Source organism: Hydra vulgaris, chromosome 14 (assembly GCF_038396675.1).
Source record: "Hydra vulgaris chromosome 14, alternate assembly HydraT2T_AEP".
In the NCBI taxonomy this organism is placed as follows: domain Eukaryota; kingdom Metazoa; phylum Cnidaria; class Hydrozoa; order Anthoathecata; family Hydridae; genus Hydra; species Hydra vulgaris.
In genome coordinates, this window is record NC_088933.1 from 6,895,001 (window position 1) to 6,920,000 (window position 25,000).

The 25,000-nt window shown below is 26.8% G+C and overlaps 2 protein-coding genes across 2 annotated transcripts in view; both read left to right on the plus strand.

The window, feature by feature from the left end:
* The window catches only part of LOC100210228 (dedicator of cytokinesis protein 7), a 72,545-nt gene extending 49,648 nt beyond the window's left edge, over positions 1-22,897 (plus strand). The window contains exons 25-43 of the mRNA XM_065818462.1: positions 3,892-4,002; positions 4,160-4,461; positions 4,754-5,024; positions 5,631-5,755; positions 6,019-6,263; positions 6,416-6,585; positions 6,938-7,072; positions 7,193-7,397; positions 7,544-7,763; positions 8,130-8,367; positions 8,677-8,895; positions 8,977-9,111; positions 10,052-10,141; positions 10,473-10,563; positions 13,718-13,863; positions 14,064-14,207; positions 16,873-16,991; positions 17,475-17,630; positions 22,426-22,897. Of these exons, the coding sequence (XP_065674534.1) occupies positions 3,892-4,002; positions 4,160-4,461; positions 4,754-5,024; positions 5,631-5,755; positions 6,019-6,263; positions 6,416-6,585; positions 6,938-7,072; positions 7,193-7,397; positions 7,544-7,763; positions 8,130-8,367; positions 8,677-8,895; positions 8,977-9,111; positions 10,052-10,141; positions 10,473-10,563; positions 13,718-13,863; positions 14,064-14,207; positions 16,873-16,991; positions 17,475-17,630; positions 22,426-22,486 (3,183 nt within the window). The 3' untranslated portion in view covers positions 22,487-22,897. The remainder of the gene's footprint in view (positions 1-3,891; positions 4,003-4,159; positions 4,462-4,753; positions 5,025-5,630; positions 5,756-6,018; positions 6,264-6,415; positions 6,586-6,937; positions 7,073-7,192; positions 7,398-7,543; positions 7,764-8,129; positions 8,368-8,676; positions 8,896-8,976; positions 9,112-10,051; positions 10,142-10,472; positions 10,564-13,717; positions 13,864-14,063; positions 14,208-16,872; positions 16,992-17,474; positions 17,631-22,425) is intronic.
* A 97-nt stretch (positions 22,898-22,994) lies between these two features.
* Positions 22,995-25,000, plus strand: part of LOC100206689 (peptidylprolyl isomerase domain and WD repeat-containing protein 1) — a 27,861-nt gene continuing 25,855 nt past the window's right edge. Inside the window, exons 1-2 of the mRNA XM_065818463.1 lie at positions 22,995-23,156; positions 24,602-24,704. Of these exons, the coding sequence (XP_065674535.1) occupies positions 23,060-23,156; positions 24,602-24,704 (200 nt within the window). The 5' untranslated portion in view covers positions 22,995-23,059. The remainder of the gene's footprint in view (positions 23,157-24,601; positions 24,705-25,000) is intronic.

The following is a 25,000-nucleotide window of genomic DNA, read 5'->3' on the forward strand; positions in this document are numbered from 1 at the left end:
TTTCCTGCACCTCAACCCTTTAGAACTCTCTCCCATTGTCATGTTTTACTGACTCATACAACAGTAAAATTGAAAGATTGAAGTGGCCACCTAGATCTCCAGACCTGAAAATTATTGAGAATGGTAGGGCACAGCTGTCACATATAGTGTTTAAAGGTGGTAAACAATATAGTTCACTAGCTGACTTAAAATCAGAGTTGTTAACAAGGCCAAAAGTAGCAAGGCCAAGGCCACATATTACAAGGCTAGGTCATAACCAAGGCGAAAAGTTACAAGGCCAAGGACAAGGCCAAGGCCAAGAGTTTTAAGGCCAAGACCTACGCAAACATTTTCAAGACCAAAGACTTTAATTTTTGCCTTACTTTAAGGCCAATTATTAACAAAACTGTAAGTAGCAAGTGCTGTGACAATAAAACCACATTTTGTAAAAATAGACCAAGGTTATGCGCAGAATTCAACGTCAGTAAGAAAATATGTTGTTGTTTTTTAAGGACAAGGCCAAAACAATCAAGACCAAGGCCAAAATTTTCAAGGCCATGGCCAACAGTTTCAAGTCAAGACCAAGGCCAAGGCCTCAATTTTTGGCCTTAAGACAAGGTCAAGGCCAAGAACTAACAACTCTGCTTGAAATCATCCATTGCATCTGCATGGGATGCAATCAACATTTCGTACATAAAAAAATTGTATGATTCTTTACCTTATAGAATGTTTGAAGTGATTCAAAAAAATTAAAAAAAGTACACACTATTGATTTTTTAAAATTGAGATGTCTTTATGTATAAAAGACAATTTATATAAGTTTTTTTCCAAAAGTGACTTATGTTTTGTTTCACTAAAAAAAAAGTTTTTTTTATAAAATGTGAGTTACATTTAAGATAAATTTTTTTAAATGTTGTGTATATATATATATATATATATATATATATATATATATATATATAATATATTTATATACATATTTATATATATATTTATATATATTTATATATATATATATATATATATATATATATATATATATATATATATGTGTGTGGGTGTGTGTGTGTGTATATGTATATATAAGCTTTCTCAGGAAACCTGTGTGGTCGCATGTCTTATATGACCATGCAATGTTGTTTTTTTTGACAACTTGGCCACAGTTTTTTGCATATATTGATAATTTTTTTTTTTTTTAAACACTCAACTAGTTTAAAGTGAAAAGTAAAAATAAGCAAACCATAAACTGGATTCGTCAAACGGTTTTAAAGAATGATAAAATAAGTAAAAATAAACCAAAGAAAATAAAAGCATAAAACTAATATATTTTTTAATTTAGAAGCGCCTTTATAGTTCAAACTTAATTAATTTAATTTGAAAGCGTTTCAATTAAAAGTTTATAGTTTAAATAATTTTTTCTTGTTGATGTAGTGCTTAGGTACATAAATTAATTGTATCATTTATGAGGCATGACTAATTATCTGCATTGGATGAGGGTTCAAATCCACCTAACAGTTAATTTTTTTTCAATGTTTTATTTGTTTTGTAGGGATTAGAAAATATCAAAGTTTCAAATTTTAGTAATACTTTAGTTTCTAAGTAATTAAGCTTGGAGTTATTTAAGTAAGTTATTTAAACTTGAAACTTTGAATATTTCTGGGTTCTTTTTAGTTCAACACTTTTAAATTAAAATAAAAACATATTAGTTTTATGCTTTTATTTTTTTATTAAAATATTGTCATTCGTTAAATTTTAATTTTTTTAAATTACAGTCCCTGATTAAATTATGAGCCCACATATTTTTTGTATTTTTTATCTTCAGAGATGTAAAGCTTATGTTTTTGTAAAAATACAGATAAAAAGTTAATATATAAATAAAGTATAACTATTTTCTAACATAAGATACACAAAATAACAATAAGAATATGTTTACTAACATGAATTCTTAATACTCTGTTGATCCTCATTTATTTTTTATAACTGCAAAACAATACGGCATGCTGTAAATGCAATTTAAAGCCCTTTCTTTCAAATGTGCATTATTTTTCTAATGCCAAATAACTTTTTCAATCAACTTGGTCCTATTTGTGACCTTTTCTAGCAAAATTTCTCTTTTTAAGAACCCCCATACATTTTACATAGGGTTTAGATCTGGGTAATTCCACTTCTTCAATTGAGGTAAAAGACTGCTTTTAATGACTTTTTTGTATTGGTCCTGTTTCAATATTCCATCCACAATATAGAGTTGACCAAGCCTTGTCCACTAATAACCAATCAAAACATGACTTTAGGAGAGTGTTTAATTATCTGGATTATAAAATCTTCATGGAATTTTTTATTAGAAGCCCTTTTCACATATTGAGCCTTTAAGTCATAATTTCTATGGTAGACTCATCACCTAAGCATACCTGTAGAAAACTGAATAAAAACACAAGTATACGTGCAATGGAATATTAAGAAAAAATTTTTTGTATTATAATGATTTGCCAATTTCCAGTCATCAGCAGTGAAACTACTGTACTTCTTTTCCTAACCCAGGCACTTTTTGCTCTGAGAATTGGTTAATTATGGCTTTTGTGCAGACGTTCTATTTCTTATGCCTAATCCAAACTTTGTTGAATAGTGATTGTTGCTACATTTAGTCCCACCTCAGTCAACTTTCTGGTAATTGCTGAGCATGTTAGCAAATCCATTTTCTTTCGCTATTTTTTTCATTACTTGATGTTATTTTTTTGACCACATTTGCTTTGCCTGTGAATATTTAATGGGAGGCCATTTTTCAATTTGTCTTTGTTTCTGTTTAGTTCATCTTGATATCTTACATTTTCTTGTTATTTCACTTATTGAATATCTTATCTGTCACTTATCTGTCAGAAGATGTTGAATAATTTTTTTTCAGAACTGATGTCTTCTTTTTTTTCAGAACCGATGTGTCTTCTCTTTTTTTCAGAACTGATGTCTTCTCTTTTTTTTTTGAAATAATGTCTTCTTTTTTTTTCAGAACTGATGTTTTCTTTTTTTCCCATTTTGTTATTTAGATCTTTTAGGCAATTTTTTTACTAAAAAAAAATTATTTTAAAACAGATAAAAATTGTTTTATATAGAAAACATTGAAGCAAAGTATTCAAATTGTGTAAATATTGTTTAAAAAAAGGTTTAAAGTATATTATAGTATAAATCTAATGTAATTAAATCACAATAGTTAGCAAAAAAAAAATACTGCACTTAAAGAAAACATAGCAAAACAGTACAAATGACAAAACACAAATGTAAAAATGTCAACTAAACAGACGCTGTTTGTCCACCTGAAAATGTTGGCACCCCTAAAATAATTTTATATTGCTAATAGCCTAAAAGTTTTAAGTTATAAACCAAATAAATATAAATCAGCAAATAAAGACACAGCAATTCAATTTTAATGGCACCTAAACGATTAAATAGTTGAAATTCTAGAAAATTTTTAAAATCATTGTAATTTGATCTTGGGCTGTAGTTTTTTGCCTGGGGGTTGTAGTTTTTAATTGGGAGTTATAGATTTTGATTGGGGACTGTAGTTTTTATTGGGGGTTGCAGTTTGTATTTTATTGTTTTAATTTATTATTTCTCTTTACAGTTTAATTTTTAATTTTAGATTAAGTTTTTTTTCAGCGCATTTTTAAATGGGCTAACTTAAAACATGCAAGAAGCCATGGCCAAGTTGTCAAAATAAAATATTATATGCGCTGTTATATAAAGAATGCAACCTCACATGGCTCCTGAAAAAGCTTTATATATATATATATATATATATATATATATATATATATATATATATATATATATATATATATATATATATATATATATATATATATATATATATATATATATATAAAACAAGTTTTCTCAATAACATTCTTATTTTTAATTTAGAGCCAAAATTCACAAATATTGAATTTCAGTCTGGCATTCTTTTTGAATGATTTATTTTCATTAATGGACAGAGGATATGTTTTGAATTTGGTTAAAATTTATTTGAAAGAGGTTATTAGTATGTTACAGTTTATTTTAGTATTGCATATAATAAATTAATAATAATAATAAATATGTTAATATAAATTACTTTCTCCTAACACAATTGGTTTTGTATATTTTGTGATTATTGTTATTATTATTATATATTTTATTTATATTGTTTTAGATGTCTGATGCCAATGGTTTTATAGATCAAAATATATTATCTCTCAAAATGGAGTTTTTACAGATTCTTTCTAGTCACGAACATTTTGTTGTTTTAAATCTTCCTTTTCCCATCATGGATGCACCTTCAATGAAATCACCAACTGTATCATTAAAAAGTGCAATGAGCGATACTTCATCTCTTTATTCTATGATGGCACAAGATTCATCTGCTGGTATTGCAGAGCTTTCGATTGCTTTTAGAGAGCAGCATTTTTTGATAGGAGCATTGCTCTGCGAAGTGAAGAACAGCTTTGATACTAAGTAAAGTTTAGTTTAAATGTTTAAAAAAAAATTTATCTTGTGTTATTATTGACACTACAGATAAGTTTTTTGCCTGATAGCTTTGACATCAAGTGAGTTTCAAGTTTGACTAACATTTGTAAACCTTAAATTCTTTTTTTTTTTCAAATAGATGTTTTTTAAAATTTTTTTACTTTTCAAATTTATATTGTTGTTTTTTACATCAGTTGTATTTTTTATTTTCTTGCATTTGACCATTGTTTTATTATTTGCATTATATTCAATTTTTTTTTTATTTTTAAATATTTTCCAGCGAAAATGAAGCTATGTCTCAAGCTGTTGACATAGTAAAAGATGCAATCTCATTACATGATGTTGACAGTCGCTATGATTTACCTGAGTGCCGTAGTCGCATTGCATCATTGTATTTACCCTTACTTGCCATTGTGATGGAAATTTTGCCCACATTGCATGGCTATGAAAGTGAAAAAGATGAGTTAATTAATGAATCTGTAGCAAATGCAATTGCAACATCTAGTGTCCTGCAGAAAAATAGAGATGATCGCCAAGATATACAGTCTCAAGTAAAGTATTATTTAACATCTCCCTGGGAGACTAAAATAGAAATGCAACAGTTGCAAGAGAGTTGCAATAGAGTTGCAACTGTGGATGTGGTGTAGGGTATGGGTTGGATGCTAGTCGCTAAAACACAACATGATTTTAATCATGGCTCTGATGAGAGAAAAAGTGGCTAGTGTTAACCTCTTTGAAACACCATAGTGACACAATCATCTCCCTGAGGATAAGGTTACCTTACTGCTATGTTAGGATATTTGATCTATAAATCTTACATTTTCTATATTTCAATCATTTATCCCATCTCCTTTATCCATTTATCTCCTTTTATAAAGTTTTTTTTTGTTATTATTGTTTTGTTTAGGCTTTTAGGTTATATCAAAGATATTGGTTTTTATCATAATTAAATTCTCAATGAGATCAGCTTTTTCTTAACTATGTTTTATAGTTACAATTGATTAGATTCTACATATATTTAACATCAAATTAATTTAGCTGAATCCCCCTTTTTCTTAAACACCAAATTACCCAGTGTTGCAAACTAAAATTAACTTAAAAATTTAGTTTTAGAATAATTCTGCTTGCATTTTATTTTTTATTTTTGTAATTTTTAGATTTCAAGGATACCAAAACTTTCTATGGAATCAACCAAAAATATACTTATGTGTTTTTTGTGGGTGCTCAAAAATTTAAGTACTTCTGCACTTAAATGTTGGGTGAAAAAAATGTCAGCAACCAGGTTTTATTTTATTTCTTGTTTTGATTTTTTTACTTTTTAAGTTGATATGTTTCTTGTATAAAAATAAAGTAAGAACTTAAAATTCAGTTGTTATAAATTTTTTTTTTCCTTATACATTATTTTAAACAAATTTTTTTTTTTTGCAAGTAAATTGATTTATTTATTTTATTTTATTAAGGTATTATTGATTACATAGTACATTTTTTTTGTGTGCAATTTTTGTGAACAGGTTAGTTCAACCTTTTTTTCTTCTGTGCAATCAGGTTAGTTCAACTTTTAGAAGTTTTGGATTTAAGTATCAAACTTTTTGAGTACCAGACCTCTAAGAAAGATAAAAATCAGAAAAATAGAAACAGCAACAGTATAAACCTTCCAGCAAAATCTCACTCCGCTAAAAGCAGTTTATCAGCTACAGATAATAACAAGGAAAGATTGAAAAATTTAGAGAACGCAATTATGAATCCAAGTGCATCGCAAGAAATGAGAAGACGCAAAGAAGCATCAATGGGTTTTTTTCTTCTTTTTTTTTTCCTATTGTTTTCTACTTTTTAACTCCAACTTGTTTATATGATTTTTTAAATAATAACTTTAAATAATAATTATCTATTTGAAATGTTAAATTTATTTAATTTATATTTTTTACATGAATAAATATCTTAGAACGTAAAGAAGACACACCAAAATTAAGATGGAATAAAGAGCAAACTGTTTGGAAGAAAGCAAACAAGCCCAGTTTAACATCTGATCAAAAGTTGGATAATCAAGTTGAAGGAATTTTTAGCGCAGAAATGTCAATGACTGTACTTGATACAATTGAACTACTTGTGCAGGTTGTTTTTTTTTCTTGTATGAAAGAAATTAAATAAACCCAGTTTAACATCTGAAAGAAAATCTTTGAAAATTAAGTTTGAGATTTTATATTATAAATATATTATGTAATTTTATTCAATTTAAAAAAATTTTTAAAACCATGATTAATCTTTTTTTAAACTATGTTTAAAATTTTTTTAAACCATATTTAACTAGTTTTTATTTATATGCAATTAAATTATTATATATATTATAATCTTTTTGTTTTACATTTTGAATATTTTTTAAAAATACGTTACTTAAGAATTGTTCATGATTGTTTAAATAAAATTTATTAGATTCATATGACTTATGTTTTTTGTTGTTGTTTAGAGTGTTGAAACTAATGACATGATGAAAAGTGTTGTTGATAATTGTTTGAGAGTGTTATTACATTGTCTTTCTTGCAATCAAAGCATAGAAGTGTTGCAGAATATGTTTGCAACTCAAAGATGTATTGTTAAAAAGGTTTCATATTGCTTTTTTTAGATTTATATAAAATTAAATAATTATATATATAGATATATATATCAGCCCTTGGAATTAGATAAAATGTGGTATAAATATTTTAATACAATGATATTTTAGTTTCCAGAACTTGTATTTGAAGATGAAACTGAATTATGTGCAGATCTTTGTTATCGCCTGTTGACACATTGTAGTTCTAGTTGCCACCTTATTCGTGCACAAGCAAGTGCTTCTTTGTACCTTCTAATGAGGCAGAATTATGAGATTGGAAATAACTTTTCTAGAGTTAAAATGCAGGTTACAATGTCATTATCAACACTAGTTGGTAAATAGTTTTTTTTTTATCTATATATATATATATATATATATATATATATATATATATATATATATATATATATATATATATATATATATATATATATATATATATATATATATATATATATATATATATATATATATATATAGGTTCTGCAGAAAGTTTTCGAGAGACATTTCTTCGCAAATCTCTAAAAACAATTATAACCTATGCACAGTCAGATCAACAACTAAAGGCCACACCTTTTCCTGAGCAAGTTCGTGAATTAGTGTTTAACTTGCATATGATTCTAACAGACACTGTCAAAATGAAAGAATATGAGGAAGACAGAGAGATGTATATTGATCTTCAATACAGAATTGCAAAGGGGTAAAAAAGCATAATTCACATTGTTTTGTTATTTATTTAATTTTTTCAGTTTTAATTTTTATTATTTTTATTTTTTATACAATTTTTATTAAGAAAACCTAAATGCAAACCTCATTTTTCATAACATTTTCATATAAAAATAATCATATTGAGTTTACTAGGTATTGTATCATTTCATTATTTTGTGTATAAAACTAAGAATTACCTTTAACTTTGTGCAGAAAAATTTAAAAAAAAAAAATTTAACTTTTTAAATTAATAAAAAAGTTACTTTAGTAAGTTATTTTAAGTAAGTTGATTTAGTAGTTTTAAATTTTTATTTAAAACTAGTTATTTTAAAGTTTTATTAAAATGTTTTAAATTTAGCTACCAAACATCTCCTGATCTCAGATTGACTTGGCTTCAAAATATGGCTAAAGATCACATAAAATACAACAATTTCACCGAGGCTGGAATGTGTCTTGTTCATTCAGCTGCACTTGTGTCTGAATATTTATCCATGTTTAAGGATAAGAGATATCTTCCTATTGGTTGTGTTAGTTTCCATAATATTTCAACAAATACTATAGAAGAGTCTGCTACTTCTGAAGATGTTATATCAGTCGTAAGTTTGTTTTTATTAATTTGGTATTTCAATATTTGTTAGTTGTAAATCGTTTTGTGGACCTTACAGAAGGTTCCAAGTTTGAAAGATTTTAAAGTTGCAAGTTATATTGAGAACCTTAAAAAATGTTGCAAGTTGTCAAGCTGTGAGTTTTCTTGATGACTCTGCTGTTGCGATGGGGATTTTTAATTAGTGGTGGTAATGTTGTGGTAATGGTAATGGTGGCTTCTTTTTTTTTTTTTTTACAAAGATTAAAATAATATTTACATTATATAATAAAGAAAATATTAAAAACAATTTTTTTTATAGGATGATGAGGGAATATGCAGTGGAAAGTATTTTTCGGAGTCTGGCTTAGTTGGCCTTCTTGAGCACGCTGTTCACATGTTTAAAACTGCTCAAATGTTTGAGTTAGTAAATGAAGTTGACAAATTGCTCATTCCAATTTTAGAGGCACAAAGAGATACTAAAAAACTTCATATGCTTCATATGAGACTTGCTGATGGCTATAATAAAATTATGCAAATTGTAAGATTATTCAAGTTAAAATTATATTTTAATATGTTAAAAATTTTTTTATGGTGGTAAAAGTTTTAAATGTTTTTTTAGGAAGGTAAAAGAATGCTTGGTACATATTTTAGAGTGGGTTTTTTTGGTTCTATATTTGGTGATATAGATACAGAAGAATTTATCTACAAAGAACCAGCAATTACTAAACTACCTGAAGTTTCTCATAGACTATTGGTAAGTTACTCTTGAAGGATTTTCTACAAGCTTGCTTCAAACAAAATATTATTATATATATTAAAATATTAATGTAGTAAAGGTGACAGAGATGTAAGAGACTTCATAAGTTTGAAGTACAAAGTTTAAACTCTATTACATTCCTGGGTGGGTTTGAACTCTGTACACAATGAACTTAGGTCCATAAAGTTGAGAGAGGGTTGTAATAACAAACACTCACACATACATACAATACAGTCTCTTGCAAAAGTTTAGAATCAGTTAAGTACTTTTTAGGTAAATCCATAATTTATTGAAAATGACAAACACAAATAACATACATAAAGATAAGATTTATCTTAAGTTATATACATACACATGTATGTGTATATTTTATTTGTATTTACATGAATTTTACTTGCTATTAGCAATAGATAATTTTGATTATCTCTTCTTATATTATTTCTTTTAATATCTTGATTAGCATCTTGATTATCTCATCTTTTATTAATAAAACATTCTTATATTAATAAATTATTCTTATATTGATAAAAAAAATTTTTGCACCTAAAAAAAATGAATTGGTATTAAATCATGTAATTCAAATAATTATAAATTATTATTTTGTTTTTTTTATGATATTCTTTTATTGCTCAATAAGTTATATTTCTAAATACTACTAGCTGATAACTGTCTGTATATTTTCCTTTAAGAAATCAATATTAACAGCATAGTAGCGTTGTTATAATATGTTTATAATATTATTTTGATAAGAAATAATTTGAACTTTTTTTGGTTTCAAGTTTTTGATTAGTACTGCACCATATTAACTCAACAAAATATCTAGAGTTTTTAAAATAAATTTATGCTTTATACTTTTATTTATACTTGGTCACTTATTTGACCTCATATACAGATTATCGTACTTAGACTTTGCCACTATTTTCTTGATATTTTTAAGAATTTTTACAAAGAAAAATTTGGGGAAGAAAGAATTGAAATTTTAAAAGATTCAAATGTTGTTGACTCACGAAAACTTGATGATAGTAAGGTAAAGAGTTTATAGTTTGGTAACTGTTATTAAAATGGTTACCATTTTTCCATCCACTTAAATATTTTTAAATATTTTCACTGACTATAATTAGTATGCAGATATATATAATTTTACTGGATATATATATATATATATATATATATATATATATATATATATATATATATATGTATATATATATATTGTTATCTTTACTAAAATCTCTGCAGCTCCCTATTTCAGTATGACAAAATCATATATACAAATATATACACACACACAAATGTAGATGTGATTATGTATGTATATTTTGGTGATCTTCATCTATAAATTTGAACTTTTTTTAAAGGGATATATTCAAATTACATATGTTGAACCATACTTCCTTGAATATGAGTTAGAAGAAAGAGAAACTTACTTTGAACTGAATAATAATTTACGTAAGTTTTAAAAATTATTTCTATTTTAATTTATTGACACTTTTATCATGTCTGTGTGCATGTGTGTATATATGTAAATACATTTGTTTTATTTAAGGTTAGCGTAGAAACAACAGAATAAGTTTTTTTTATATATTTCAATCAGTTTCCTTAATTTTCTAAACTATGTTGAGATCTCAGAAAAAAAAATGTTGTAATTGATTTTAAAATCTAATGATTAAGTTCATTAAGTGAAGAGTTATTACAGATATTTATGTAAAGTCAATCAAAGATTTTGCATCCTTTTAGTTATAACTTATATTTGCATGGTGAGGGATGGGGGAAAGAGGGGTTAATAATCATTTTATATACATATAAATCATTAATAGTTATGCTATACACTATACCAGAGCCGGAACCAGCTTTTTTTGGTCTTTGAGATAGCTAACTTCCAGACATGGAGCAAATGCCAAACATTTATATGTTTATACTTATGTCAAATAAGGATGCTTTGCAAAAAATTGCGATGATTGATAACAGCAAGATTGGTTTTTGTACTCAATATTTTCATAGATGAAACTATCTTTTGCAAGAACTTTGAACTCTACCAAAAAATTAACTAGATAATCAAAAATGGAATTAGGTTTTTGGGTACCACTTTTTAAACAAATCTCTAAAACCCAATTTTAGGTCCCCCCAAATGATGAGCGTCAGGCCTAGGATCTGACAGAAACTTTTATAAACAGCAACAACTTTTGGCAAAGTGTATTTCAAATTTTTTACATTTATGCTTAAATTGTGTCACTATTTTTGATTTTCATTGAATAATTTCCTACATGTTTTTTTATAAATATATTTATGGAGTATTATTCTATTTTACTATCAGCTATTAAGCTGATTAAATTAACTTGATCACCTTCAGCTTTATTCTGAAGCTGATGAGTTCATAAGTTTTAAGTTTCATAGTATTATCTTTCAGCGTTCAAAAATAATGACCATATAAAATTTATAACCCCCTCAAATTGAGGGGGATTTAAACTTTATATGGTCATAATTTTTGAAAGCTAAAATATTTTACTATGAAATTAAAAATTTATCGATGAATATTAGTCTAGTTAAAAACATTACAAAAAATATTTCATCAACTTGTTGCTCTCACGTTTGGGGTAGAGGGGGCACACAATTTGGGGCTTTTTTGTTCCCAGCCTCCAATCATCGCAATTTTTTGCAAAGCATCCTTATTTGACATAAGTATAAACATATAAATGTTTGGAGTTTGTTCCATGTCTGGAAGTTAGCTATCTCAAAGACTAAAAAAAGCTGGTTCCGGCTCTGTGTACGCATTACATAGTGGTATATTGAACATTTTGTACCCTAATCAGAAAATCATTTATATACAAATTATATATTATGATACATCTTGAAATAAAACATTCTTTTTTTTTATTCAAAAAATAAGATTAAATCAAAAGATTATAATAGTATCATTAGATAGTCAAGACAAATTTATCTCTGTCGTATTTGTTTATCTCCATCAATTTATGTAGATATTTAGAAAAAAAATAATAAAGTTGTTTTTTTAATTAAAACATGCTGTTAAAAAATGATTAGGATATTAGGATATTCTAAAATTGAAAGATATTATGTCATTCCAGCAAACATTTTTGTTAGTGTTTGCATTGGACCTTTATAGAGATTTTAAGCAGTTCATTCGAGTTTTGATCATTGGTTACTTATTTAACCATTAGTGGCATCTGCTACAAATGACCAACTGAAAATTTTTTTAACATGTTTTAGTGGCTATTCATTAACTAGCCACTTTTGGCACCTGCCACTGATGGTCCACTAAGAAACCGATGGGCTAAGCTGCAATGGTCTGCTCAAAACACATATATACGTCCACTAAAACTCTGCTATAGAATGTTTTCTGGGATAAGATTTACTAAAATCAGGATTGCGAAGTCCTATCAATTTTTACTAACTCCAGAACTTTGGGATCAAAAAATAGTGACTCCTATTTAGTAATTTTTATAACTCAAAGACTCGAATGGGAGTAAAAACAAGGACTCCTGGACTCTGATTTCTCATCCCTGGTTCAAATAGGAGAATAGACATTTTATAAATGAATGGAGTGGCATTAAAGTGTATTCAAGAATATTAGTCATGTAATTCAAGTTTCAGTCAATCAATAGTTTAAATAATGAAATTTGTTTTGCTAACTTTTTTTTTTTTGGGAGAAATTTCAAAGTATGTTATCCCAATATAATAGATAAAAATATGTTATTTGTTCAATTTATTTATTAATTTATGTCATTTTCTTCATTATAAAAGAATAAACAATTAAATAAAAGACAGAAAATGCAGAAATACAATAGAAATATAAAATATAATTTTACATATAAAAGTAAAAGTTCTCAAAACTTGAAAATCAATTATTATTACAAAGTTACCAAAACCTAATACACTAATCAATAATAAAATAATCCTTCATAATTAAAATACCTTTCATCTATTGGAATGTGCAATGTATTATTTGATATTACAAGTCCATATTTACTATTGTGTATTAAAATTGTAAATTTTTTTGCTTTTTTTGGTTTCTTAAACTTGGCTTCTTTTGGAAGGAGAGGTTTTTCGTAAACTTGGTTTTTTTTGGAGGAGAAAGTTTTCTTAAACTTGATTTCTTTTGGAAGGAAAGGTTTTTCGTAAACTTGGTTTCTTTTTGAGGAGAGAATTTTCATAAATCTTCTTTCTAAAATAAGGAAAAAACAGAGTTGAATTTTTTCTTACAAAAAATTATTAAAAATAAAAAATAATTTTTTTTAAATTTATAATAGTTTATTTTCAAATTGCTTTAAACTTTAAACCAATTTAAAAGCAATTATTTTTCTTTTGAGACCTGGATTGGTTAATTGATTTTTATACATTTTTAATCCATAAATTCATTAACTGGGGCTTATCTGGTTAACTCAAGTTAACCCTAGTTTTTTGTTATTCTACATTAATGAACTACAAATTAATTTCCATAAATCAAGTATGTTGATGGGTTACAATTAATTTGTAATAATTAAATTTATACAAATTAATGTATATATTGCATATTTTATATCCTATATATTTATACACATTGTTTATAAATCATACATTAATATTAGAAAAATAAAATTTTTTTTAGGTAGATTTATGTTTGTCACTCCTTTCACTCCCAGTGGTAAAGCTCATGGCGATCTGGCTGACCAATATAAGCGTAAAACAATTTTAACTCTTGCAAATGCATTTCCATATATAAAAACAAGAATTAATGTTGTTCAACGGGAAGAGGTTGCCATACTTATGTTGATTTTTTTTTTTGTTGTTGTTGTTGTTGTTGCTTTTATTGTTTATTGTATCATTGTATACTGTTATAAGTTGCTTTTATTTCAGTTTCCCTATGCTAAAAATTTTTAAATTTCTTTTGTATATATCTTATTTACTTTTATGTTGTTCAGTGATGCTTTTTTTCAATTTAATTTTTTTTCAAGATTGTTTTAACACCCATTGAGGTGGCAATTGAAGATGTTGAATCAAAAACAAACGAGTTAAAAAAAGCCATGTCACACTCAAAACCTGATGTCAAAATGTTGCAAATGGTTTTGCAAGGCTCAGTTGGAACAACTGTTAATCAGGTTTTTCCTCTTTTTTTTTTTTTTTTGTATAGGAAAATTATGGAAATGCTCTGATAATTGTATATAGGCCGGAGTACAATATAAGCAGTGAACCATAAATATACCTTAAAATATTGGATGCAACAGTCACTTACATAGATGTTTTTTTCACAGTCTAATTAAAGTTTGGTTTGATTGATGATTATCAATATATCATTCTTTTGTTGATAAGTGCAATAATATTACATAATGCTTGTATTTGTATAATACATATGTGATTATGTAATAAAGTACATAATTATATAAAATTTATATATATACAGTGTCTCAAAAAATTATCCGACCAAACACTTTTTTAAATATTTTTCCTAAAAAAAGTGCTGTATTTTCGTAAATTTAGACTTTTTTGGTAAAATCAAGATTAATAAAAATAAAAGAACATGTTTTTAAATAGATTTTCTTTATTTCAATGTAAAATATGAATCACAAAGTTTTCAGTCTTTAAATAAATGAACTTAGGTCGTTTTTTTATTGTCAAAAAAATATTCGATCAAACGCATTATTTGTTCCATAATAAATTATTATATAACAAAACAATTATTTTAATACTTTGTTGGGCCTCCCTTTGCTTGGATTACAGCTTCTAGACGTCTAGGCATTGATTCGACTAAAGATTTTGTTTCTTCTGATTGAATCTTTTCCCAGGCTTCTTCAATTGCCACTTTGAGGTTTTCTTTTTTGGAAAATGACCGATCTCCAATTTTTCGGTCTTCAATTTCTCACAAATGTTCAATGGGATTAAGGTCCGGTGATTGTGCAGGCCATTCCAAGACCTCAACATTATTTTCAGCAAACCACTCCTTTGTTTTAGTGGCACAATGCTTGGGATCGTTATCTTGCTGAAATGTAAAATCAGATCCTAGCCGAAGTTTTCGAGCAGATGACTTCAAATTTTGCTTTAATATGTTTCTGTATTGCACCTAATCCATTATAGTATCAATAAATTGGAGTTTTCCAACACCCTTCCAAGCCATTGAACCCCATACCATCACGTTACCGCCACCATACTTGACAGTTCCTCTCACGCAGCTTAATTTGTAGGCTTCTCCGGCTTTTCTCCAAACTTTTTGGGCTCCATCAGATGACTTTAAGTTGAATTTCGATTCGTCGCTCCACAGGATCTTTCTCCATAAACTTAACGGCATGTTTTTGAACTTCTTAGCAAACTCCAATCTTCTTTTCATGTGTTTCTTACTCAAATATGGTTTATTACGCACAAGTCGTCCTTGAAATCCCTGGTCTCGGATACGATTTCTGATTGTCTGATGGGATAATATGATTCCATAATTCTCTTCAGCTTGCTCAGCCAATTTTCGAGCAGAAATGAAGCGATTTTTCTTGACTTGTATAATTAAGTTTCTATCAAAACTCTAAGAAGTCTTTTTTTTGCGACCCTGGCCTTCTTTTGTGGCTGTTGTTCCGATCAAATTATACTTCTTCATTATGTCGGATACTGTATTTTGAGGAATTCCAGTCTCTTGCTGCACCTGACGATAGGTTTTACCCTGATTGACTAGATCGACAGCTAAATTTCTCTGAGAAACAGTCCAGTGACGTTTACCTCCAACCATTTTACTTAAAAAAATCACGAATCAAATATAATGAACGCTTAATAACATATTATTCCCAATAGGATTAAAATGACAGACAAAATAAGTATCGCTATTCATTGTTTTTATTATAATTTAGAGCGTAAACATTTTTTAAAGGGAAAAACTTTTTTGGTCGGATAATTTTTTGAGACACTGTATATATATATATATATATATATATATATATATATATATATATATATATATATATATATATATATATATATATATATATATATATATATATATATTTATATATATTCATTATTATTACATAATTTCATAAAATATACATAAGTTAACAAAAATTATGGGTTGTTTTTTTTTTATTATCTGTAAACACTTTTATAACTATAATTGCTTGTTGCAATAGTTGTTTGAAAACAGTCATGTTTATATACTGCTCTTTGAATTTATATAAAAACCGAATTAAATTAACTTAAGACCTTTGATTATGTTTATTAAATATTGCAACTGTCAATATCAGCTGATATTTCTGCAAATCGTAACATCAAATAATAACATTTAATGTTTAAGAATAAGGAACCATCTATATAACTAAAAACAATATAAAATGCCAATAGTGGAAATGGAATAGCACTTTGTAAGCAAAAAATTAGAGTTCAAGAATGAAGTTTAACCTTACCACCCATCCAGTAGTACCACACTCAACATGTTCAGCGTCTTTGTTTATCAAGATTTTTTTGTTATAGTCTGTAGAGCTGAGAAGAGTTTGTAACAATATTGAGATAAAATTTAAAAAATTTCTCTTTGATTTGTCACCTTAACTGAGGGGGCACTTGTTACTTTAGAAATGCAACTTGTTTTCATTTAATTGTTTTGTTCTTTTGAATTGATTTAGCAATTAGACTGATGACATCTGAACAGACAGACATTGATAATATTTTTATTTATTTCAAAATAGTATATTCAATATAAATAGTTTTATTTCTTTTATATTTATCTATATTTAATTTTTATTGTTTTTATATTTATTTCCAAGTTTTAATTAGAAAGCGTTCTTAATAATTTAGGGACCATTTGAAATTGCAAATGTTTTCTTGTCTGACTTTGATAAAGATCGCAATGGATCATCTACAATTACAAGGCATCATCATAAGTTGCGACTTTGTTTCAAGGAATTTGTAAAAAGGTTTTGCATTTGTTTTTAATAAAAGTTGTTTCATATTTAAGCCACCATCAACATTTTTCACTAACTTTTTAACAAAACTTTGAACATGTTTCAAGGTTGATAACAAAAACAAATTGATTTTGAGTATTTTTAACATCTAATTGTCAATAGTTGAGAAAATTTTGTATTAAACAGAATAAATAATAACAGACAGGTGACTTTTCCATAAAAAAGAAAAATTTCTTCCACAAAAAAAAATCTTTTAAAATTATAATTTTATATCTTTTTTAGAATATTGTGATTGGGAATTCTTGTATAAAAATGCTTTATAATACCTAAAAAAATACCTGTTTTAACTTTTCAAATTATTTTATAAATTTTGTTTTTAAGACCTCCTTTTATAGGGGATCTCGACTTTATGCCGATGCTCTTATTGTATCCACTTGAATTCTAGTTATTTACTATTGAACTTACATTAATTAATAAAAATGTAAAATTATTTAGATGCGAACAAGCATTGATAAAGAATAAAGCATTAATTACACTTGAACAAAAGGCATACCAAAAAGAACTGGAAAAAAATTTCCAAACATTTGTAGAAAAGCTGGAACCTTTGCTCAAAAGCAAGTTTGGCAATCTCAGAGGTTCAATTCGAAAGAGGTTTCTATAGCTTTTTTGTTTATATTTTTATATTGTTTGTTGAATCGCTTATTATTATACAAAATAATTTTAATACAATTTTAATCAAGTATATATATATATATATATATATATATATATATATATATATATATATATATATATATATATATATATATATATATATATTAGGGGGAGTCAAAAAAAGTAAATTTTGAAAACAAAAAAACCATACCCCCTAAATTTGGGGCAAATATATAAAAAACAAGCCTCAAAAAGTTTGAGAGCTGTCAGATCACTTTTGCCCTCCCCCCGCCCCCTCAAACTATTAATTTAGGGAAAAAATGACCAAAAAGTGGTCATTTTTGGACCTCTTGAGGGAGTGGTTAAGTATATTTTTTTTCAAATTTTTTTTTTATACTCACTATATAAAGGACTATATTTTAGTGTAAAACTGTATGGTTTTTTTAATACCTCTTAAAATTTTATGTTTTGTGGTATTGAATATCAGGAAAATTGGTAATTTGTGGGTTGTATACATATATATATATATATATATATATATATATATATATATATATATTATATATATATATATATACATATACATACATATATACATATATATATATATGTATGTACATATGTAGTGGTAGAGCGCTCGCTTCATAAGCAAGAGGTTCCAAGTTCAATTCCCACCACGTCTCTGGTAGTATCGCGCTCAACTTGTTTCTCCTCGCAGCGGCCTTGTTTGTCAAGGTTTGTGTTTCGGAGTTATAGAGTTGGGAGAGGGTTATAACCACAAGTAGTCTCCTCATATGTAGTGGCCTTCTTGGCTTGGGGAGGTGAATTACAAAAAAAATATATATATATATATACATACACATATATACAATATATTATATATATATATATATATATATATATATATATATATATATATATATATATATATATATATATATATATATATATATACATACATTAACTCTAACTAACTAAACAGTATAATAACCCTTATTAAATAAATAAGTCCTGTGTATATAAACACAAAAGAACCCCTCTATTCTATTCCAAAACTTGGATAAGGGGGCAACCACTTATATGTATTAAAAAAACTGCTATTTATTTTTTTTGAAAAGAATAAACAGAGCTTTGATGACATCCTCAGATTGTAAATACTATTTTGCATAAAAGCAAATAATAAATTCTGTAATAAGCCTAATTTCAGTTTTTAGTTTATCATTTTCTAGAACAAATGTAAGTTGGTTGGATAGAAGCTGAAGTTTTAGATAATAAATTGCTTTTCCTAAAAATCTTGCATGAATAGCACCTGTTTTTCGTACTTTATATGAAACAGGGGATAAGTAAGTGACAACTAATTCTGCAAGTTTACTTCTATCATCTCTTTTAATACCTGGTTTACCAATGTAAGCTCTGCAAAATGTTAATAAATTCTCAGCTGCCTTTTTTAAAAGATTGCTTTTAACATTATTCCAATCAAACCGTAAGAGTTGTATTGGATTATAATTAAAATTGGGTTCTTCAATGATATTTTTTAATTTTTTGAAAAGAGGATTATTAAGTCTATTTGTTTTATCATTGGTCAATAATTTCCAAAAGTGAAGCATTCTTAGTTTGTTCACATGATGTCTACAGGCTATTTGGAGGAGATATTTATCCAGTTCTTTAGATATTCTTGAAATGGACCCTTTATTCGTCCCAGTATTGGATGATGTTGTATTGAAGCATATTTCTCTAGTTTTTAATGTTTTTTAATTAAATTGATATTCTTTAATTAAATCTATTATACCAAAAAATTGATCTTCACCGGTGGATGACGCCAGCAGAGGTACTCCAAGTAGGTAAGAATCTCCATTAATGTTAACTAAAACAGCCATTCTATCCCTCTTTAATATTTTTTCTTTGTTTAGTTCAAACAATGTCTTGCCGTCAAAATGAATTATACATGGATATGGAGATGCATCAATGGCTACTTTAAGATCTTGTTTTGTAATGGTTGATATGTTTTCATTTTCTTTTTTCATTTTTCTATATGCGGTAGACTGACTGCTTTTAACTTCTTTAAGGTCAACACCTGATTGCTATAGAATTGCATTTGTTACCTTCTGTAAAACATTTGGAGATATATCACAAGCTATGGCAGTAAGAGAAACATTACCAGCAAAAATATCTTTTGGAATTTTTGAAATTACTGTGTCTGGGTTTTCAGAAACCTCTATATGATACCAATCACCTGGATCAAAATCAGATTTGATTGAAGAATCCTTGCTTAGATCTGTGTCTATAAGTTCAACCTTAGGTACATCATCTCCCAAACTTATAGGCTGTGAACAATTTTTTTTCCTGATACTTTCTTTTGCCTAATTTATAGAAATGTTTTAGCATTAGTTTTTAATTTTAGAATTAATGGAAAAGAAAATAAAGTAATAGAGGTTAAACCAGAGCTGAAGTAGTTAACTAAAAGCATTGAATACCTTTATTCTATACTTAATATCTTCTGAACCAATAACAAACTTTCTTTGACCTTCCTGATCTTTAAGAAATTTTAAGTCTTTAATCTTGTCTTTTAGGGATCTTTTTTTATCTTTACTGATCATGTTTTTGAGATTAGAATTACTAGCCCAAAAAAATTTTCTTATTTCAATCATGAACTTGTTTTGTTTAGCCAAATCACCACTAGTTCCTCATTTTGCATTTTTTTTCAAGTTGGAGTAAGACTTGTGCAAATTAAAAAGTTTTTCAACTAAAACTAAATCAGTTAACACATCAAATCCAGCTTTAATCCAGGACCTCTTGATTCGAGGCAAAATACATTCACAGCAACTATCTGAGCATCTTGAAAAAATTTTTTAAAGGGGAGTAAGCAATTATATTTGATATTAATGCAGATCGACATTGCTGGTCATATATTAAGTGTTGAAGAATATCCAAGCTCGTTGGAAGCTGTATATCTAAATAAAAAGATTTTATATTATCAATAAACCATTTGAAAAAGGTCTCATTAATAATTCCAAAAAAGATTCATTACTAATTTCAGTATAAACAAAAATGTTTCAACCTGATATAGCTGGTTTTGCCTCTTTTATAATAAAAAGTTCCTTTTTCATTGATCTTAGTTGAGTTGCACTCATTTCTAATATGTTTATTTTATGTACTAATCCAATATCATTAGAAAAATTTTAAATTTTCAGAAGTTGTACCAAAATATAAATATACAACAAGTTATGTCTAGTAACAGAAGAAAATGCAAAAAATACCAATTTTCCTGATTTTCAATACCACGAAACATAAATTTTTGAGGGGTAATAAAAAAACCATACAATTTTAAACTTAAATATAGTCCTTTATATAATAAGTAAAAAAAATTATTTAACCCCTCCTCAAGAGGTCTGAAAATAACCACTTTTTGAAAAAAAACATATATATATATTTATTTTTTTTCAAAAAAATTTATATATATATATTTATATATATATATACATATTATAAAAAAATAAAAATTAAAAAAAATGTTAGCATGCATGATTATAATAAAGCAAGAAGCAATAAAATTGAAAAAAAAAAATTTAAGTTGTTCAAATTGTATGTACACCATTTTGGCAGAATGAAAACCAAAACCAAAAAAAAATTATTTAAAGATGTTAACATGTTAGCATAACAGTTTTGAGCAGTTATGTATAAAAACTATGTACTTGATGAATAAATCCTAAATGTACCTGATGAATGACTCCTAAATGAAAAGGTTTTTCATGTTTTTGATAAAAAAAAAATTTTCTTTTTAACAAAATCAGTTTAACATGTTTATGCAGAATTTATTAACTACTTATGATGTTGTCATGGTACTTGTGATGTTGTTATGCTACTTATGATGTTGTTAGAATTGATTAGCTTGCTTGCAATATAATATTATGTCTAGCATATAAAAAGTTAGTAATAAAATTTTGCTCCTCTTTGTTCGTAATTAGTAATCTACATCTTTTAAGGTTATGTGGTATTTTATTGGCTGATGAGACTGTTTTGGTTGCTTGTACTGAAAATTTTAAATTAAATAGGTTTTGTTTGTATTTAGTAAAATCTTTTGCTTAATATTCATAAAATTGTTGCTTTGTGTAGTCAAGTGAGCCAGAATTAGTTATATCATTTATTTTCTTGGAAGATTTGGGTATTACCAGTTTGTTTTGATAAGGTATCAGCATCAGTAAAAGTTGGAAAAGTGAATATGTGTAATTCAAACAAAGTTTTCAAAATTTAAAGCTTTGAACTATAGAGCTATATAGAACTATAATCTTTAAGATTCCAAATAAATGTATTATGAAACCATGTTTTTTAAATTAGCATCATTATTCATGCATTTAAGTTGCTTAAATAATAAGTTGTTGATTTTGGTTGGTGATTTGAAGACTTGAAGGGAAATATTTGCATTTGCAGTTAGAACTGATAAAATTATTGTATTTGCAGTTAGAGCGGATTTTTATGCTGGTTTTATAAGTGCTTCTTTTTCCACTTTATCGACAAAATTGTATTTGTTGGTAAAGTTATTTGTAAAGCATCATCAACGCAATAGTAGTAACATTAGTGGACCATTTTGCCACCATTCACAAAGCACTGACAATAAGTTATATTGTGGATATTAAATTAGCTAGAATTGCCCCTATATTTATTTTAGAGTTGGTTTTATGAAAAAAAAATTGATCTTGTTTAGTAACTTCATTATTAATTTGAATGTTGTGTTTTTAAAATTTATTATATTATTATATATATTAATAATATTTATTACACTTGCTATTTTTAGTCATGACTCATCTCATTTTAAAAACTTTACAATTCAAAATGAAGGATCCAGTCAAGCTTGAGCTAAGTAACTATGGATAACTACTTATGGAGAGGCAAACTGCCAAAATGAATTCCTGTTGATTATTCTTACGAAAAGAATATAAAAAATATACATCTCACTGAACACAAAGAAATCATCAGTCTTGTATTTTTGGTAGAAAAGTGGCGATAGTTCAAAATGTGGTTCAAAATGTAAATATGAGAACAAATAAAGTTGCAAAGAAATGTTAATGAATTCCGATATGAAAAAAATATTATAGAGAACTTTGCTGTGACAAAATGTATATTTAGAAATAAAAAACTTTTGTCTGATTGCATCATATAAATATTTATCACTCTATTGCATTTCAATATTATATATTCAATGTTATTAATTGTAAATATTTTTTAATTGAAAGTTTAATGTTATAATAACTCTTTTATAAAACTAACTACAGGTTGTTGTTTTTTTGTTGTTGCTTTTTTTTGTTGCTTTTATTTATTTGTAAAACAAACAAAAGAGAAATATACATATATATATAAATTTTTTTTACACAGTTTTGAAATGTTTAAGTAAAGTTTATTAAACAGTTTTTTAAAGAATATTTAAGAACATGAATACTGATGAAAACTTAAAAAGAAAAAGTGAAGAAGAGGGAGATGAAGAAGGTTTTATTGGACCACCAGTTCCAATTATAAAGAAAAAGAAAAGTATGTATCAAAGATCTTTTAAAAAATAAATGTAAAAATTTATAATTTAAATAGTAGTTAATATTACAAAATTTTAATGAAAAAATAGTTTTTTGATTTGTGTTTGATGTGTGGGTATATATATATATATATTTTATATAATGTGTGTGTGTGTGTGTGTGTGATAAAAAAATAACTTCATGATGTTTACTACTATAAGCTTCATGCGTTAGAATTTTTAGATAAAATATATATATATTAGAAATGTACCGATGACAAAGGCCGATTGAGGCTGATGATAGGGTTTAATATTAGGTGTGCAATTTGAATATATAAGGTGTGCCTATGCACCCATTTAGTTTAGCTTATTAGCCAATGCTGATGCATCGGCCAAAGCTGATTAATTGACCAATGCCATCGGATGATTAATCTCTTAATGGTTAAGTTGATTAATTGGTTGCTGGTTACCAATAGCTTAGGCCAGTAGGTCGAGTCACTGCTGATATATAGGTACATGTTGTATACAGCTCTCAGAGTTAGGCTTGGCATTCGGCAATGCTGACCTAATTGTTGACCTAGAAGTGTTTAAGGTTAGCAAAAAATCACTGGCTTCATTTCTATGGTTTATGGTAAAACCTTTGTATCAAATTTTTTTTGATGACCTTTAAAAAAAATAAGGTAAGCGAATTACTGCAGACTTTGTTTTTCCTAATTTCGAGGACTGTATATATGTATTTTACATCCTTAATATTATTATAATACCCTTATATAAATACAATAAAACCTATTATTAACCACAATCAGCCTTTGCCATCAATACATCACTAATATATATATATACCTAATTTAGTTAAAAATTGATTAGTTAAAGATAACATGTGTATAAATCTGAAGCTTTTTAATTAAAGAATATTTACCAAATTTGCAGCCATAGTTTATTTTACTGTAGAATTTTTATGTAGATACAGCTGTTAAAAGTCAGAGAGTAGCATAGCAACATTGCCTAATGAATTGTTGCAGAAAATAGGTGCCAATGATACGTGTTATTTGATATATGTTATCTGATAAGTAAGGAAACAGTATCGTTTTTGGAAAGTTATTATTTGTGGTTAAAAAAAAGCATATCAGAGCCATTGTCTATTGTTTTTCAAAATGGGCTGTATGGCATGATTGTATCATGAGGTATTAGGGAAAGTATTGTTAAGGTGCTTATACGATTGCAGGAATTGAAAGATCAAATTGCTTTCAAAGGAGCTGCTGCCCTTTTGCTATGGAGTAAATTTTAAATGGAAAACATTTTTTATATTTAATGTTATAAAGTTCAGTATCATTAACTTTTTTTAATCTACATATAAATAACTTATCTTTATTATCAAACAAATCAAATAAGTTTAGAACAAATAACTATTTATTTTGATAACATAAGTATGTTAATAAATATTTATATCAATAAAAAAACTTTTTAGAATTGGAGTTTGAACAAATTTACTTAAAAAACCTTCCGTCTTGTGACAATTATGAAAAAAGTTACATGCATCGAGATGTAGTGACTCATGTTGAAGTAACAACGTTAGTTTTCAAACTTATTTTTAATTGAAATTTTTTCTAACAGTTAATACCATCGCATTGCCATCATCATCATTTACACCCACAGTTAATATATCAGCGTCCATATTTGCACCCACAGTTAGTTTATCAACATCCATGGTTACATCCACAGTAGGTATATCAACATCCATAGTTAAACTTTAGCATCAACACCTAATCTAACAAGCAACATCTCACCTTTTTCTTTTTTTAAGCTTTTGAAGCAAAAACCTAAGTTGTACACTTTATTCTTTATTAGTTTACTTATAAAGAATAAA